At 37.7% G+C, this 17,929-nt stretch overlaps 1 protein-coding gene across 1 annotated transcript in view; it reads right to left on the bottom strand.

Moving 5' to 3' along the window:
• The window catches only part of WWOX (WW domain containing oxidoreductase), a 473,253-nt gene that overhangs the window by 351,766 nt on the left and 103,558 nt on the right, over positions 1 to 17,929 (bottom strand). Inside the window, exons 7-8 of the mRNA XM_063410336.1 lie at positions 15,721 to 15,906; positions 11,845 to 12,109 (exon numbers count right to left, since the gene is read on the bottom strand). Coding sequence (XP_063266406.1) covers positions 11,845 to 12,109; positions 15,721 to 15,906 — 451 coding nt within the window. The remainder of the gene's footprint in view (positions 1 to 11,844; positions 12,110 to 15,720; positions 15,907 to 17,929) is intronic.

Raw genomic sequence — 17,929 nt, 5'->3', positions numbered from 1 at the left:
ATTTGCTCAGGAAATACCTGCCTAATGGCACTGCCAGTGCAGCTTCTTCTGCGCTCACAACGGCGCTGCAAATTAGAGACAACAGGATAAATCTATGACCAGCTCGCCAGACACTTCATTAAATCACTGTTCCCCTGCCTTGTAGAGCACTAATAGAATCACAGCCCTCGTTAGCTACTGAATAAAAGATCAATCACATTCTTTGAGAGCTCTTGCTACCAGCTTCCAGAGGAAACAAGGAGAAAAAAAAAGACATATTTAGGATCATCAGTACGATTCTGAATGGCCTCACTGCAAGTTGGTTAAATTACCTTTTCCACAACTGACTCTGGCTGTAATACTCTGAGGAACTTGTTAAGTCTGCTTTCAAAAGCTGCTATCTAATATATGACTACCAGGCCCTGGTCAAAAGTTCATAATGTGCATATGTAAAAAGGTACTAAATTGCCTGAGGGCTAAAACCAGAGGAGTTTAATTGCAGCAAAATGCTGAAAATGGTCTGTTGAGGGTCTTTCTATTGGGATACTGCTGGCACTAGCTGATTGAAGTACAGCACATAAAAGCCTTACAACAATATTTCCTTAAATGCAGCTGAAACTGCGAGCACTTGCTAGTGCATATATGGTGTGCCAAGAGGCAAAAAAAAAAGAGAGAACCCACTCTAAAACAAACAAAGATTTAAGGATTGATATAATTCATAATTCAAAAGTGTGTGGATAAAAGGAAGAATTAAACAACAATCAGTATCTGTCAGTATAAATCATGTTATAGGCTCCACGTTATGGTGGGAAATGTAAGTACATATGTAAATATATTTTAATTGGCATCCATTAAGATTCACTGCAATAAAAACTGGGAAACAGCTTCCATCAATCTATTCATGACCACACTTGGAAATTTTAGAAACAGCCACCTATGAGACTGAAGATCCCCCCTGAAATCCAACGACTTGTTTGTAGTAATTGGGAATTATTTCTCTAGTTTTTGACACAATGGGGGGAGGGAGAGAGGGGAAGAAAATATGAAAAAAATAAAGCATTTTTATCTGAATCCATTCAAAACATACATTTTTCTGTTGAAAAAGAAAATCCCAATATAAATATTTAGGAAAAATGGTCACCATCTGAAAACTCAGAAGAAACAGCAAATTCTTCACTCAATTCTATACATTTGATTACCTCAAACAAAACTATCATTTTTCCATCAGCATTATTTCAGCTGTTTACACAATGAACATTAGCAGAACATTTTTCCTTCTAAAGCTGAAGACCATTTAAAACACCACATTACTGATTATGGAATAAGCACATATGAAATTCAATAATGATAAATTTCACCTCATCACCAAAAGTAAGCTCAGCTGTTGTTTCGATAAAGAGACGTTCTATATGAAAACATTTCCTTTAGAAACAGAAAGCCAAAAAGCAGACAATAAATATATATCACAAGAGGAACTGACAGCTTTGTTGATACTTTCTGCCATAATTCCTTCAAAAGTTGAAAATTGACATATATATCTCATCAAGGGAATGGAAGAAGTCAACACATCATTTTTTCTCACAAAATCACCACTTTTGCTGCAAAAGCCAAGAGAGAGGCTCACTTTGTACATAGTAGTTCATCAAATGCAACCAATGTAGCTCATTCAGTTCAGGTAACACCTCGTTCCTTGGCAGAACTAGTTAAATTACTTCTGTTTACTCATAATATCTTGACAAACAAAAATAAATTTATTTCCCGGAAAACCCTTATTTTAGAGTTGTTATGCATGAAGAAAATAATATTAATTTTTTACATTTAAGTTGTGATATTACAAGCAGAGTGGTTACCAGTGATCCACAAGAGGAAACACAAAAGGACTTTTCAGGTGCCCACCTTGCTGATATTTGAGATATTTGAGACCTTTGCCTTGGAAAGGCAGGACATTGCTCTGCCATGGGAAGCCTGGCTGTCAATAATATCATTTTGCAGATCATGCCACTGCTCCATAATTAATCCTGTTAGATAACCACACTATTTGGGATGGGATGAGCTACTTGACGTGAGTAGACAATCAGATTCTAAATGACACTGTTACAAATTCATTATCATAAAAAATTGCCAAGACAGTTGTTTTACTTGAAGTGCTAAATTAGTTTTCTTGTACTGGTAGCATTCATCATAATGCAAGTTTGACAATTCAGGACAACAATTTAATAGTAATGCTGTTCAGTGGAAAGAAATTGTGCTTCCAATTTTCTCACAAAAAGAAAAAAACGTAATTGTATTCATTAATACATTACAGTGAGAGACAAGGTAATCCTAAGAAAAATACCTACATTCAAGAGTGTTGAACTTAAGTGATAAATTTAATCCTAGTATTTCCAATTCTTATGCTCTACCTTGTTGAAGTGTTCTTCAATATTTTTTGCATAATAGCAGGTACAACATTCAAAGACAAATCAGTGCTAATGTGCCAGATCAGCACAAGGATTTTCAAACCTATTCCCTCCACATAAAGTCTGGTGCTCAACATTTGAGCAAACGCTTCCATAACCAGTTAGGAGTCTCACCAGTTACTTGGATATGCACACCCATCTATGAGAAAGAAAAGAAATGAGAATGGTGAGACTAAACATTGAAAACAAGCTCACAGTGAGTTTCAACTCTTATGTCTGCTCAACTCCATTTTGGAAATATCAGCCCTTAAGACAGTATAAGAGATGGAAATCTACAGCACTGACAAATCAATCTTGCATGTTTGGGACAAGTGGATCTTGTTTTTCAAGACAAACAATTCTCTCTATATATCAAAAAATACTTTATTTTTATTTAAGATGCATCATCCAACATTGCTATCTTTATCTTATTTCAAGGTGATGCTTTTGCAATTAATAAAATTCCTCAACTACCTTCTATAGATTTTTTTGGCATGCAATGAAGACTGTGCTATATCCATAGTGATAGTTAATAACTGCAAAAACATGTTGTCACTAAAATAATGGATGGAATTTGACTGTGCTGTTTATATTTACTGACATCCTCCTTGCTAAAATAGGGTGGATGCTACTACTCTAACAACTTCCTAGAAACAGTAGAATAAAGAGGTTGGAAAATCCAAATGACTCAAATATTCTAAGTGTCAGAAGAAATTTTAAATGCTAAAGTAAATATAGAAATTCTCTAATTACAAATCCTCATACAGATTGTTGTAAAACTAGTAAGTCTTGTATCATTTATGGTGCATTTTTACACTGAATTAAGCACAATGAATTGGATCATTATTATGTCTGCTTTTCCCCTGAATAGAATGAGTGCAAATCTGCTACTTTATCATAAGGAAATCATACAAATCACCGCAGCAAGTTCTCCCTCATCTTCCTCAGGAGGGAAAAAAAGGATACCTACATGTATATAACAAACTTTGGAATAGACATCTATATGTCCAACAGACAGGAATTAGAAACCCTGTCAGCATCACAGTGGGATACATCCCAAAAGTCTAGAAATATTCATATTTCTGTACATACATGTATATTTTCAATAGCTTTCCTGGAAGGAAGTTTTTAGGAAGGTTAATTCAGTTATGCAGTTGTGTCCAGGGAATGCCAACGTGATGATAAATGTCATGTCACACAGTAAAAAACAAAACAGGTGAACATTTTTTTTCAGGAAAGCAGACTCTTAATTGTGTTCACTAATCCAGGGATATGAACTATATTAAAGACTCAAGTATATTTTTCATCTCTATAGATAGATATGTAGGTACATTCACACATATATACATACATATAGATACACACATGTAAAAATAGTAAGAATATTGAAAAAACATTATGTAGTACTCTGCATTTGATATACTTTATTATTTTTGGATCTTGCAAATGCACTTTTTAAATGACTTTTCTCTAAAAGAAGGGAGTTTCTAGCTCACATTACTTGGACACTGGTGCTGTTTACTCTTCCATCTTTTTTGTAAAGTCAGAAGAGATTTCCCTGAGAACTTCAAATAAATAAGATATCCAGCTGCACAAACACTATACATTCTGTTAGATTACTTTGGCTTCCTAAGGAATATTTGACTTTCTCTGGATGTAAATGATTAAAGAGAATCCATCATCTGAAACTGATTGGTGAACTGTTTAAAGTGGTATGGCACCTCTTCAAAGATGATAGAGTGAGAAATGAAAAGACCATGGTACAATAAAGCATCTCAGATATCCAAGGGGTTCTAGGGAAATAAGGTAACTAAGCACTGCATTGTCCAATTAAGAAATAGTATTTAAATGATAGTTTCATAACACAGGATCTACACTACATTCTTTTAAAAATAAAAATTCATATTTCATCTATTCTACCCAGAGCCAATAAAAACTTGGGGTTTCCTGAACATCTGTCCATTCATGAATAGAAACCTGGAAAAAAAAATGTGAGGAAAGATAAACCATGTTCTAGAATCCACAGAATTTATATTGCTCTGTGAGTTATGATCACGAAATGACACGGACCAACAACATTCAATTATGTAACTTCATTACTTTTACCATCTACCGTTTTAATTTTGGGCTCAGGATTTTAACTTCTAAGGGTCAGAGAAACAAAAACTAACACTCATCCAAAAATATTTCTTTTGCTGAACTTCAGATGTGTGGATCATCACTACATCCAGTTTTTCTGGGCAACCTGTGCCAGGCTTCCCCACCCTCACAGGGAAACAAAGCTGCCCTTTATCAGTTTAAAGCCATTCCCCCTTGTCCTGTCACTCCATGTCCTTGTAAAAAGTCCCTCTCCAGCTCCCTTGGGGCTCCTTTAGGTACTGCAAATATTAAGGCCTCCTCCAGGATGAGCAACCCTCAAAAAAGACTTTTTAGGGACAATTTTTCTACAAAAAGTGATTTAAAACCCAAACTTTATCACTGAATATTTGAGATTATCTTTCTAGAATGCAGCAGTTCACTGGAACAAGAACCACAGCACACTGACTTTGCTTTGACTACAGTTATTCATAAAAGTTTTATCTCTATTACTCTCTGGTTACTAAAGAAAATAAATAATCCCATGAGTTATGGTTAACTAAGAAGGTCTGGATTGTATATTTGTTTAGAACAAAATGTGTAAGTGGCCTTGAACATGCTCACAAATGAGAAACTCTGAGGTCAAGGGAGGGTTGAGTGGCCTCATCTGCAGCAGCTGGAAGGACCTGGGGTGACAAAGGGAACCCCCTGGGATCTGGAGTGCCACAAAGCAAAAATCAGTGCAGGACTTTGGGCACACTCATATTTGGTCTTTAAGCACCAATTTTCACTGCTCACTAGGTCACAAAGATTAGGCAGAAAGGACAGCATTATTCTAGGAAAGTCCTTTTGTTTACCACACCTTCCTAAAATTATTCATATAACAATATCTAGCATAATCCGAGGGCACATTAGGAGTGGACAAAGGAAGAGCAGCAGCAAAGATAGAATTACTACCTCAGTTCATAGATATGTTAAGATCTAGGGCAGAAAATATCACGAGTGGTTCAGACCATTGCTGCCACTTTCCCAAGTTAAGGCATATGTTCACATTAGCACTAAAGAAATGCATGAAATACAGAAGCAATCTGTTTCAGCTTTAAAAAAAAAAAATCATCAAGACTTAATTTCAAACTAGATTATTCCCAGCAAAAGTTGCTGTTGATGGCTAAAGCCAGAAAAAGCACATGAACATGCATGTTTATAGTTTTGGGGTTCTACAACTCAAGTATGTGATGCATTCAAAGTTCCTTGCAGTGTATTTTCTCTTACATTCTCCTTCCCAATTATTTTTAACAAAGCTGTATGATAAATTCTTTTGCTGTTTTCTTAGCAATGCTTGTCAAAAAATATTAGATTTATGTGAACTACACAAGAAAATTTTTTGTGTGTGGCCACAAAACCAGAAGTGTCACAAAGCCGCACAGAACCAGAGTTTTAACGTGGTGTTTATGCAGCAAAGTAGCACAGACCTACTTTTGAGAGAGACCTTTTTCCTAATCAGTCAGAAGGAAGGGAGGCCAGAGATACATATAAATCTGGAAGATTTTCTAATGCTGTTATTAGCTATTTTCTTCTTTGACAAAAGAATAAAACCATGCACTGTGAAAACACTGATTCCCACTAAGAGAACCCTTTTTCCCCACAAACTTCCACACCTTTTTGGAATAACTGACATCAAAAAAGAGAATATCTGTACAGCAAAATGTAAAATAAATGCAAAAATCAAAAAAGACCCAGAACTACAGAATTTCACTGCCTAATACCTTAAAAAAATTTTTTACCATCTCTTCAATCTCACAGTTCTAATTTTAGTCATCTTGACCCATGGAGAATCAAAGCCTTCCTTATTTTCAGTTGTTGCAGTAGTTGATCAATTTTTGAGCAAAGTACACAACTCGTGATGTTTCAGTATGAAAAAGACCTCAAGAACCCAACCATAAGGATGAGGCAAATTCATAATACTGAGTATAGTGATGACATTAAAAAAACAGAGGTAAATGGACAAAAAAACCCCCACAAAACTGAACATCCTGTTAAGCTGTTTCTATCAGAGTGCAACACCATTCCTTTCACCCAAGCACCTCAACACTCATAATATAACAGAAATTTCCTGCCTTATGGTTTCTCAAATCCATTCTGAGCAGATCAATGCTGCACAGCACCTCAGAGACTCCACAGCACTCCAGGTGCACTTTAGCTCCATAAGTGATGGTGAGTAAAAGAGAAGAAATAACAATAAGAAACAGCTTTCTCAGTTTGAAAATATAGGGAAAACATAATTTTTCATTTAAAATTTTAATTTAATTACATGTAATATAAAACATCAAGGACCAAATATTTCCTTGCCTTGCAGCCCACATACTTGACAAAGCATTCTGAAATTCTGCAAGGATCTGGGGGATGGAGAGGAAGAAATTCCTTATTTTCTCCACAAAATTACAGGACAAAACCAGAGCTGCTCCACAAACAGCAATGGGGCTGTGCAGGACACAGCAAATTCCATGGCCATGATCCCCTTGAGCACCATTCTGGTCACTGAGATCCTGACCTGTTCACTTTGGCACAGGAATAGGTTTCCATAGAGACTTTCCATTCCTCTGGTGTAGGTTACAGGGGACAAATTTAATTTGCCCTTATATTTCATGCTACATTTATTTTAGCAGCAAGTTAAAATATGTATCAGTTAAATGTAAGCTTGATAATAAACTAGCTTATATTACATTTTATTGCTGGATAGGACACACAAAATGATCAACAACTACTTTGGAGGGATCTCTTTGCTATCCTATTACAAGAAATCTAAATGTTCTTCCACATAAGCCTTTTTTCCTTTTACTCAATTGAGTCAATTTTAAAGTGGAGTTTTGTGCAAGGAAGCACACACTATCAGGCTTCAATAAAATAATTGTCCCTCCATGGTACTGGAGGTAAGGTCCACAAACCTGCATGTTAAAAAGGAGAGCTGTGGCTTAGCGTCTCTTAAAGACATTTACACTTCAGGCATTAATCCATGAACGAGGACAACTGCACATGTGATTTATTCACTCTCTACAACTGCTAATATCCAGCAGGTGGCTTTTTCCCTTTCACTCTCCCATCCTCTTTCACTTGCTGCCCAGAACTCAGTCTGAGAAAATAAACTCATTTTGATCAAACCTGAACTGTGAGGCTCCTTTCAAAAAGAGCAGCCTCTTGCTTTTCAAGAAACCCCAGTGCATTTTCAGGAGTGTCTGAAGGAAGGAAATGGAGGCCAAATTCTGTGCTGGGACACTCATCCCCACCCTGCCCAGGGCTGCCCATGGGGCTGAACAGGCACAGCTGAGGGCAGAATTTGGCCTGAACTGTGAATTCAGAACTGGAAGCCAACATCAACTCAACACAGCCCACACAGATCTTTGGACAGCAAAAAGTGTTTGCTTGGAGAGGGAATTCTAACCCCAGCTCCAAGGGTAATTCCAGCTTCTTCAGCAAAGGACAGGGGAGAAAGCAGAGAGGTGATGAGGCTGCAGCGCCTCTCTTGGGCTCCTTTCAAAAGCAAACAGATGTGATCATTAGGTTGCAGTCACTCCTGTAGATGCAAATTGATTTCTTGCCATAATAACATTTCTGAGTTGATGTTAGATGTGCATGGAAATCATGACATGAAATTTAAATTTAGACACTTCCAACTTATGGCAAAAGCAAACCCAGTGAAGCCATTGTAGGCACTGGGGTTTCCTCCTGCCTGTATGAACACTGCAATACAGGGCTACTGCCTCAAACACCCCTGGGTTTATATAAAAATTAGACATGCAGAAGGCTTCGGGGCCCTTAGAAATATTCCTTATAGCTCTCAACAATTCTCTCAATTTTTAAATACAAAATCCAGTTCTGGGAAGTTACTATCTTTGGGGGAGGAGGGAGAAATCAAAGAGCGCTTCAAGCATCAGTCTCACACACAGTGAAAAATTAAGAGCAGAATTGTCTTACTACTTCTAACTGGCTTTTAAAGGTGACAAGTTGAGCTTTTATAAATGTAATTTATATCTCACCAACAGAACCAATGTTTTACTCCCAGCCATTAAAAGGGGGTAACACATCTGCTAAAACTCCAACACAATGGCTGGCTTTGCACTGCAACAGGAAATGTAACCCAATAGTCTCAGAACTTCCCCAAAGCCCAGCCATTTCTTAATGTACAAGGATTTGAAAATTCAGCTCACTGAAACATCTGTTAAGCTCTTGCTACTCTAACACATGATACTCTTTCTGCTCTGTTACCTGCCAACAAAAATATTTGGGTCTATGTAAGACTATCACAAGTGTGTGATAATGGCACTCTGCTTATAATTTTATATGCCCTTGTACACTGAAAATCACCTGGGGGTGACACCAGACACCACTCTCAATGTAAGCTCCAAACTTACAATAAATATATATAATTTTAGTCTCATATGTAAATAATGACAAATCAGATGGGTTCTGAATGACTGCCATTTAAGACAAAAAAAAAATTCAAACTTTACTTGAGTCACTTTTTAAAGAGAGAGGGAAAGAGAGAAGAAAGTAGAAGAGGTAAGAAGAAAAAAAACCAAAACCCTAGCGCCTTAGATCAAACCAGCTAAATATATGCAGGGCCTACACAGTTACTTTCAGAGCTTCTCTTCCAATTTGTTTTTTACAGTGGCCCCTTGTTTCAATTGACATTTAATTATAATGTAAGTATCTCCAACTTAGTGAGTACCTATTTAGTGGTAAGTAAAAAAGAGTCCTTTTGACATTAATAGGGCTACAGTTACTTCAATAATAAAATGGTAATTTATTTGCAACTATCTCTTTCTGCAAAATTCTTCTTCTAAATTTCTGTGTAGAAATCCTTGTGGATTTTAGATTTTGAAAAGAGATGAGTGGGAAAGAAAGGAACAGTTTTCAGTTTCCATTGTTCTACTTCAAACTACTTCCTGAATACCCCAATAATACAGAAAGGCCTTAGAATCAGGTATGTGTAAGCTGCAGTTTCTCTATATGTGTATAAATATATTCATGCATCTATGCAGACTCCAGCAGCCAAATAGATCAGGACACAGCACAGTTTCAAACAGGCTCCAGGAAGGATTAGCCTCTCCACACACCAAAATGCTGCAGCAGCTAAAGGTACAGCCTCAGAGATCAAAACAGGTCCAGGCACTTTTGTGTGGCTCCTTGTCTGGGCAGCCAAACCTCCCCTCTCTCCACACAACCTTGTCTCCAAGCTCAGTTCCAGTGAGGGGCCCAGCTCAGCTCAAACTGCTTTAAATGCTGCTGCATCATGCTGCATTGTGCAATGCAGACATCCTTGGAAAACTCAGGAACGAGCAGCTCACCACCTTGGGACTGCAGCTGTAAAGCTTTGAGATCACTCCCAACTTTCTGACCAAAATACACATCTAAACTCCAGGGTGAGCTGCCACAGGAACACAGAAAGGAAGCCCAGAAAAAGATCCCCAACCAAGTCTATTCCAGGTTGGTAACAGCAGAATCCCTAAAATAGAAACAGCAGCAGCAAATTGTTTGCTCCCTACAAGCCTTAAAATAGAAACTCTTACACTGATGATGTGGAGAATTTCAGCTCAGCTTGTTTGCATACCCAAGAAGGGGCACTTTTCTAGTTTTACTGGCTATTGAAACATTGGTAGAGTTCAGGGGAACATAATTCATATCAGAATATGAGTTGTAAAACTGATTCTTAACCTCAGCCCATACCCTCCATGGTGACATTCAAATAACCTCAGTGAAATACAAACATGAAGGACTTAACAGAAGTGATTTGGGTTGGACCACAGTGCACTGTTGTTTAGTGCTGATGTCTTTGTCCTGTACTTTGTGTTCTCTTATATGTAATACCCATTAATAGACACTATTTAAAAATCTATCAATTCCTTTAAAGAATTCAAAATTAACGTCAGTGTTTTATTTTGTCCCTTAGAGGATAAAATTCCCTGAGTAATAAACACAAAAGGTTCCCTTTGTGAAAATATGTCAGAGTAAATAAAACCAACAATTCATAAACGTCCACAGACTGGATCCTTTTCATGGGATTTTGATAACATTCACTTACACATTCTCAGGAGAACTTCAAGAATTTGTTTTACAAACAATCCCTAACACAGCAGAGACATGGTTTTATAGGTCCTGGTCAAAAAAACCATGCTGTTGAAAGATATTATTACTTGTCCCAAGGTGCCAGAGCATTCACGTATCAATCTTGTGGACATAAATAGGCTTTGCAGATGTACAGGCTGCAAAATGCAGGCAGAGGTTGGAGGTGTGAGGGCTCTCCTGACTGACGCATGGTCAACACCATATTTATATTTTTGCTCCACAGGTCTTACTGAAGATCCAGTATTTTTCTTTTATGGACACGTAATCAGATTTTTTAAACACCCTGTGTTTTCCACACACATTATCCCAGTAGAAATTAAGATTCTGCAAGGGTATGGACCTTTTCATTTCTCTGATTCATAGAAGCAAACATTCAAGGGAGACTCCTTCTCCCTGCTCCTCTTTTTGAGAGTCTCACCCTTCCTTGTCAGTGAAAAAGGAACAAGAAACAGTCTATAAGGTTAAAGGAAGCAAGTTTTCAGTGAAGTAAATGCCATTCTCTGCCTAAAAAATATTCTGGACTCCTCATAAATAATTGGCTTAGAGTTTCAACGCATAACAGTAACCTCTCCAAGTGCTGGAGGTGCTGCAAATTCTTACATAATAAAGACTCATAACCTTGGCGATGGAAGAACTGCATAGCCTTTCATTATGTCATGGTTCCAGTCCAAAATCCAATGGAGACAAATGGAAAACACCCATTGTCATCAGCACTTTGTAAGAATCAAGAAAATTGTTGGGTTGTTGCTTTTTTTTAAATATGAATGAAGGTGCTTTTACCACTGAAAGCACTTTCCCTCAGCCATTAATAATGTCTGTAGTATCTTTTCTAACTAGGGCATCTGTTTACATAAAAAATGCAGTCAACATATTCCACTTAAAAGCCAAAGCAATTTTTTTGATGTTTTACGTATCCTGAGCACAGAAATAACTCTAAACTATCCCACACCTATGACATAGGATGTAGTTAATCACAGTGAAAATCATATATTCAAACAAGGTCATGCACTCCAGCTTAGAAGGTTCCTTAGCAGAAGATTGACAAAGTAGATCTTAAGTGGTTGAAGAATCCTCTTCTAGAGCACTGTCTTGGCATGATTTTGCCATTAAAATCAGGGTCATGGTGATGAAAGGCAAGAGGCAGATGCATACATCTGGATTTTTACAACTTTTCTCCCCCGATATGAAAAAATGAAGATGCACAAAATAGTTTAAGGCGTTCACTTACCAAGGACTTGGTGAAAGGTCGAGCCAAGGTAAACAGCAGAGTGTACACCCACCAGCTACGATGAATGGAGGAATAAATCATATTTCCAGGATGGACTGAGTTGGATGTCACCCCATGGGGAGAGAGGCGTCGGTTCAGCTCGTTGGAGAACAGGATATTGCAAAGCTTGGAGCGGTTGTAGGCCAACATAGCCCAATATTCCTTCTTAGATGGAGAAAGCAGGTTGAAATCAAGCTTTCCAGAGGAGTCTTTAATTTCTGTAAATCTGAAAAACAGTAAATATGCCTTAGATACCCCAGAGTTAATTTCGCTCTCATTAAGAGCAACATAAAATGTAGACAGCAGAGTAGATCCTGGCCAGAACCAACATAAAACAACAGCTTATTTAGCAGTTGAAAGCATCTACTGGAAATTGCCTGAGACCCAAGGAGCAGTCCCATATAATATGGCAGTAAAATAATTGGATAATTAGAAACAGCAAACAATAAACAAAAACATCTCCGAAAACACTTTGACAGTTTAAAGGCATTGTACGTAACTTACAAATCACTTTATTTTAAAATTTAAAAAAAACCCTAACAAACAGATTTTGCCATATATCCATAAAAGCATGATCAGCTTGGAGGAAATAATGTAGATAAAATAACTCTGCATTAAAAGCAGAGCAATCCTGATCTTTTCCCCTTCTTCCCATCTCCTGATCATTTCATCCAGTGCTCACGCACAGCACACTTGCATTTAAGTGTTCAAGTAACTGTGGATGAGTCTCGCTGCCTCTTAAGCTTTTTTTTAGATTAAAAATTGATGAATATAAAGGGGTTATAACCTTGGTAACTTGCCATCAATAGTCTTATATGTTTAAAAGATAAATGTAAACAAAGCCAAAATGAGTTCTGGCAGAGTATAATGTTTTTAAGTATACCCATGGCATGGCTGAACACAAATCAAAGTAACTAGTTGACGTTTTTTAATTGGGTCTGACAGAGTCATTAAACACCAGCTGTTTGTTATTAAAAAAAAAAAAAAGAAACAAAGTAGTGAATGTTCTAAAGATATTTAGATGAAGAAAAGGAAATTTCCATAAAACATTTCTCCTCCCAATTCTTACAATTTCATTTAATTTACTGGTATATCTTAATATTAGAAAATAATACTACATTTAGTTACAGATCTATGTTTCATTCAGAGGAGCTACTAAAAATAAAAAGGATTTAGCAAGCTCTTTTTAATACTCAGTTTTCAGAATCAGCTGGGGAGAACAGGGATAAACATAATTATAGTACACACTAGAAAAATGTTTTAAAATATCTTTACTAATTTTGCATCTCATGCCCAGAAATGAAGAGATCAGCTGGAATTTCTACATTCATTCTGTGAGCAGAATTATAATACACTCAGAGAAAAGCAATACAGTATTTGAACTCAAGAGGAATCCAGGATGTTCTGTCTCTTGCAGAATTAGCCCTTCAATTTCAACAACAAAATTTCTCTTTCATAATTTTCAGTTAGATAAAATACATTTCTGAAATTAACAGGACTATTCTGGGAGGAATTTCCTATATTCATTCTGCAAGTAATCACTTATGACACCAAAAATAGTCTATAAATAAAACTCTTTGTGTGTTACTGTATAGAGGAAACAGGGTGGCATAATTTGAGTCCAGTCCTGCAAGTGTACTTATGTGAGTCAATCCCACTGAATTCAGGGGAATAAGGGCTGTACAATCAAATTAACAGCATAGAAATAAAGACAGAGGGAAAGCCAACCTACTTATTATTCTGATTTTAATATGATGTGCTTAAAGTACCCAAAAGCTTAATTTAAACAGAATTCATTTGTGCTGAATCAAGAGAAGTAACTAGAGATGAACGAAGAACCAAAGAGGCAAATAAATATTTTGCCTTGGAGCAGTGCAGGATAGCATTTTCTGCAAACATGGGACTTTATTTTTCCCCTAACGGGGGGTCTTGACTCCAGCAAAAAGATCCAGTCAAGGTTTATGGAAGTAATTAGATACCAACACTTCTGTTTTACGACATGGTTTAAGGCTCAGAGTTCTCAAGTAGGTCAGAAAGAACGACTACCTAATAATACCTAACTAACTCCTTACATAAACTTCTTCCCATTAAACAGATTGGGGGCTGGGGAAAGCACAGTTATTTACAATGATCAGCCTAAGTGATAAGATAAGCTGCAAGACATTATTTGGACTCCTTAGAAAATGGGAAATTTACTAGTTGAGTTAATTATTTTATTCAAACATTACTTATTTCCTTACAGGCCTCTCTAAACCTTGGCTGATCTCTCTGACTTAGCAAGGAGCACTTTCAAAATGCTTTCAAAAACACAGATAAAGATGTCCTGAGATGCGAGCCCTGGTTACACACAGCCCATAATGCAGTGAAAAACAAAGATGTCATTTAAAATACTATCAGAGATACAAACTTACAAGGGGGAACAAGCAGCTGACAATTCAACATAATCTTCCATTAAATAACAGCTCATTTATACATATCCCATTGTGCCCTCCACATCTGGCAAGTGATTGGAGTTGGCAGATTTATTTCTAGAGCTATCTCTCCTGCCCTGCAGTAGCTGCCCTCACTCCTAACAGGACTCTGCTACTTGCTTTCACAAACCTGGTGTGATTTGCAAAGATAAGGATGTCCAGATTTTGTTACCACCTAATTACTAGACATTTCATGTCTTTTAACAGTGGGGAGGATTATTACTGGCATTTTCTATTGCTTCCTTTCATTTCAGCCATCATAAATTTAAAATGGTAAAAGTAAATCTATCTGCAGTGTGTCATTTATACCATAAGCCCCTGTGTGTGGAAGTGATAAAGGTTTCAGCCCGACCCTTGGCTGGTCTCTCTCTGCCAGGTCCCTGGGGTTACATTTTATGGAAACATGATTAAAAAAAATAAGCTTCATTCTGGGTCACTAAAACATTTCAGAAATATGAAGACAGGGGGAAAAAAAAAAAGGCACTCACACATTCTTCCTTTTAGTTTGCTAGACCTGCTACACACGACCAAAAGTGAAATAGAAATCAACAGTAATGTTTAAAGCTGGATGTTATAGGCTTAATCCTGCAGTCCTTGAACTAAATCAGCAAGGAGTAAGTGGTTTGTGCCCAGTAAAATTCAGAACTGGGGCATTCATTTTGCACAAGGAACTTTATTTAAATCAAAACCATTGTTTCAGTTATTAACACAAAAACACAAGTACATCTGAAATAAAGCAAACCTCATCAACATCTTTTTTGCCAACTGTACTTTTCCTGGCAGTAGAAAAGATGAGCATCTAACATTTTAATTTAAAAATTCACCAAAAGAGGCATAGCCAGATTTCTAATATGTATTAACTACACTACTTCCCATTTTACAATTATACAGCTAATGTCTGCATTGAATTCCCTAATTTCTCATTATAAAACAACTGGATTTCATCTAGCAGTTTTTAATTGCATTGTTTCTCCTGCTAAAATATCTGCACATTCTTCTTGCTAAGATGTTGAAGTTGTTGAATGACAAATCAATATAGGTCATGCCATTCAGATTTAATCAATTATTATTCCATCTCCTCACAAAATCAATGAGTGGTCTGAAAGGCGGCGAAAATCTGCATTCACACAAAGAACGATCAAAAAAATATCTACATACTGTTATAAAACTAGAACATGTTTTATCCAGCAACAGAGCCAAATCCAGAAACATCCACAGGCATTAGTAATGCTTCTATTTTTAAAAAGATTATTCAAAGGCAAACACTTGAGAGCAAGGACCTTCATTTTCAGAAACTTTTGTGGTTGTGCCCAAACTGTTTCATGCTCTAAGGATTAAAGCAAAATCAAAATTCACATTCACCAACCTGTGGGACTCAGAGGACACCACGACAACCCTGGCAGGAGATGACTGGCGTAAAACATCTTCCAGGAGCTGGACCAGATAGAAATGTCCCAGGTGGTTCACCTGGAAGGTGGACTCCAGGCCATCCTCCGTCAAGGACCAGGGAGCACCAAACATGGCAGCATTGCAGATCAGGATGTGGAGGGGCCTGAAAGAAATCAAAAGACAAAGAAATCCCAATTAAATACATGTAATTGCACCCCTGTGTGAAGGGGGTGCAGGTGTGAGGGATTTGGCTGGCTGGTTTCTGTGGGAAGGAGCTGATTCCAGTGGGTTCCAGCAGCCCCACTCAGGGTCCAGCTGAGCCCCACAGTGACACACCCTTGGAGAAAGGGTGCAGAATAAAAGGCAAAATGCCACACAGCACTGTCACTCTGTTGGCTCTCCCAATTGCCAGTGGGGAAACTGTCTCCATGTGGAGCATTTAGAAAAGGAACTTTTCCTAGGGGAGGAGTAATTCCTACCCCTTTCTTGTATGGGGTACATGACACCTGCACAATGGGTAGGGGACAAGGGATTAAGAAATAAAGACATAATGCAAAAGGGCACATGTACACATTTTATACTTCTGCAGCTGATCAAGTATGCTGTTAAAAAATGCAAGACTGAGATAGAAAAATAAAAACATTCTCCAGAAGCTGTAATCTTTGGTGGAAAATCTGTACACAATACATATGAGATGCTTGAGACAGAATCCTTCCTCACTGAACTCACCTAACCCAGTTTAAATAGAAATGCCACAATAAAGGAACTTGAAATGAAAGGGTAAGATTCTACCAAACTAAGCTAGAAAAGCACCTAGGCTGGCACATACCTCTGTCATTCTAAAAACAGGTCCAGAAAACTTCAAATTCCTTGAGGTCTCCAGTGTAATCTCAGGATACTACACCTTGCAGCCTTCCCAACCTCCACAGCAAGATCAAGGACAAACGCCCTTTTCTGTTCTTTCTTGTCTTTTTCCAAACCCTTACGAAACACAGCAAAGTCTCTGGTCCTCGGACCTCAGATGGATCTGCATTTGCTAGATTGCATCATCTCTGAGCAAACCTTGGCACCGGCAGCGAGTTCTTGTCCTTGAGTCAGAGCCTGACGCAGCAGCCCTCAGCAAACCCTACCTGAGCTGAAACTTCGGGTCTGAGAGCCTGCACTGGCACCCCTCACCCTGGTATACTGAATTTGGAAAAGTCACACAAAATAAAGACAGCCAAAAATTCCTGCACTAACATTTGTGATGTCCCAACAGCAGGATATTAAGATCTGTCACGTTTGTTCAGCCTATTCCATCCTATTGTGTCTTTACTGCAATCCCATGAGACAAAATCAACACTCAATATAAACTCTAATTCTGAAGGTAATAAATGAAGCACAATTAGGACAAATAACTGCTTGTCCTCTGTCCTTCTCAAGTGCCTCCTCACAACCCTACAGACACAGCATGGCAGGAGACACAGAGTCAGAACCTTTCCCCACGTGACTGAAGGACATGTATAGTGCAACTCTGAGCACCTGCAGAAGGAATTCTGGAAAATAATGTGGAACATGAAGCCCCAGATTGTCAAACAAACCTAAGTAATTATATTCTTTCAGGCATGTTTGAAAGCACCAGATTTTGATAGCTCAGTTTTCAAAAAAAAAAACATTTCAGAGGGAATCAAACACACCTTTAGTTAAATACTGAAAGAAATGCATAAGGATGGACATAAAGAGTAGGCTGCATTTTCTTATTAAAATAAATTTCAACTTCCAGCCCATTGGGAAGTTACCAGTGTAGTATGCTTCAATAAGAAGTTAACAATCTATTATCTGTTCCTTTGCCAGCTTGGAAAATTTTAACCAAAAGCTCCAGAAGCAGAGTGAAACATCTGTGCACTTTGAGAGGCTCAGTGTCTGAAGTGCTGGATTTCTGATTTGCCTTTTGGGCACTGACACCCAAACACAGAATATCTGTGCATACTGTACCCACAAAAGAAACTGAAGATAAACAGGGACTGTCTTTACAAAGGCAAAGTTCTTTCCGTTCAAACCAAATGGCAAAAAAAAAAAAAGGCAGCTCTTTGATCTTTGCAGCCTCACTCAACACAGCACAAGCAGGATATTCACTGAGTTTTGCAGGATCATATTCTTTAGAAGGTAACAGAGGCACTCTTGAGATCTTTTGAGGCACTTTTTAT

This window comes from Prinia subflava, chromosome 13, assembly GCF_021018805.1.
Source record: "Prinia subflava isolate CZ2003 ecotype Zambia chromosome 13, Cam_Psub_1.2, whole genome shotgun sequence".
In the NCBI taxonomy this organism is placed as follows: Eukaryota; Metazoa; Chordata; class Aves; order Passeriformes; family Cisticolidae; genus Prinia; species Prinia subflava.
Note: the sequence above shows the minus strand (reverse complement) of the source record. Positions and strands in the feature narration are given on the sequence as shown.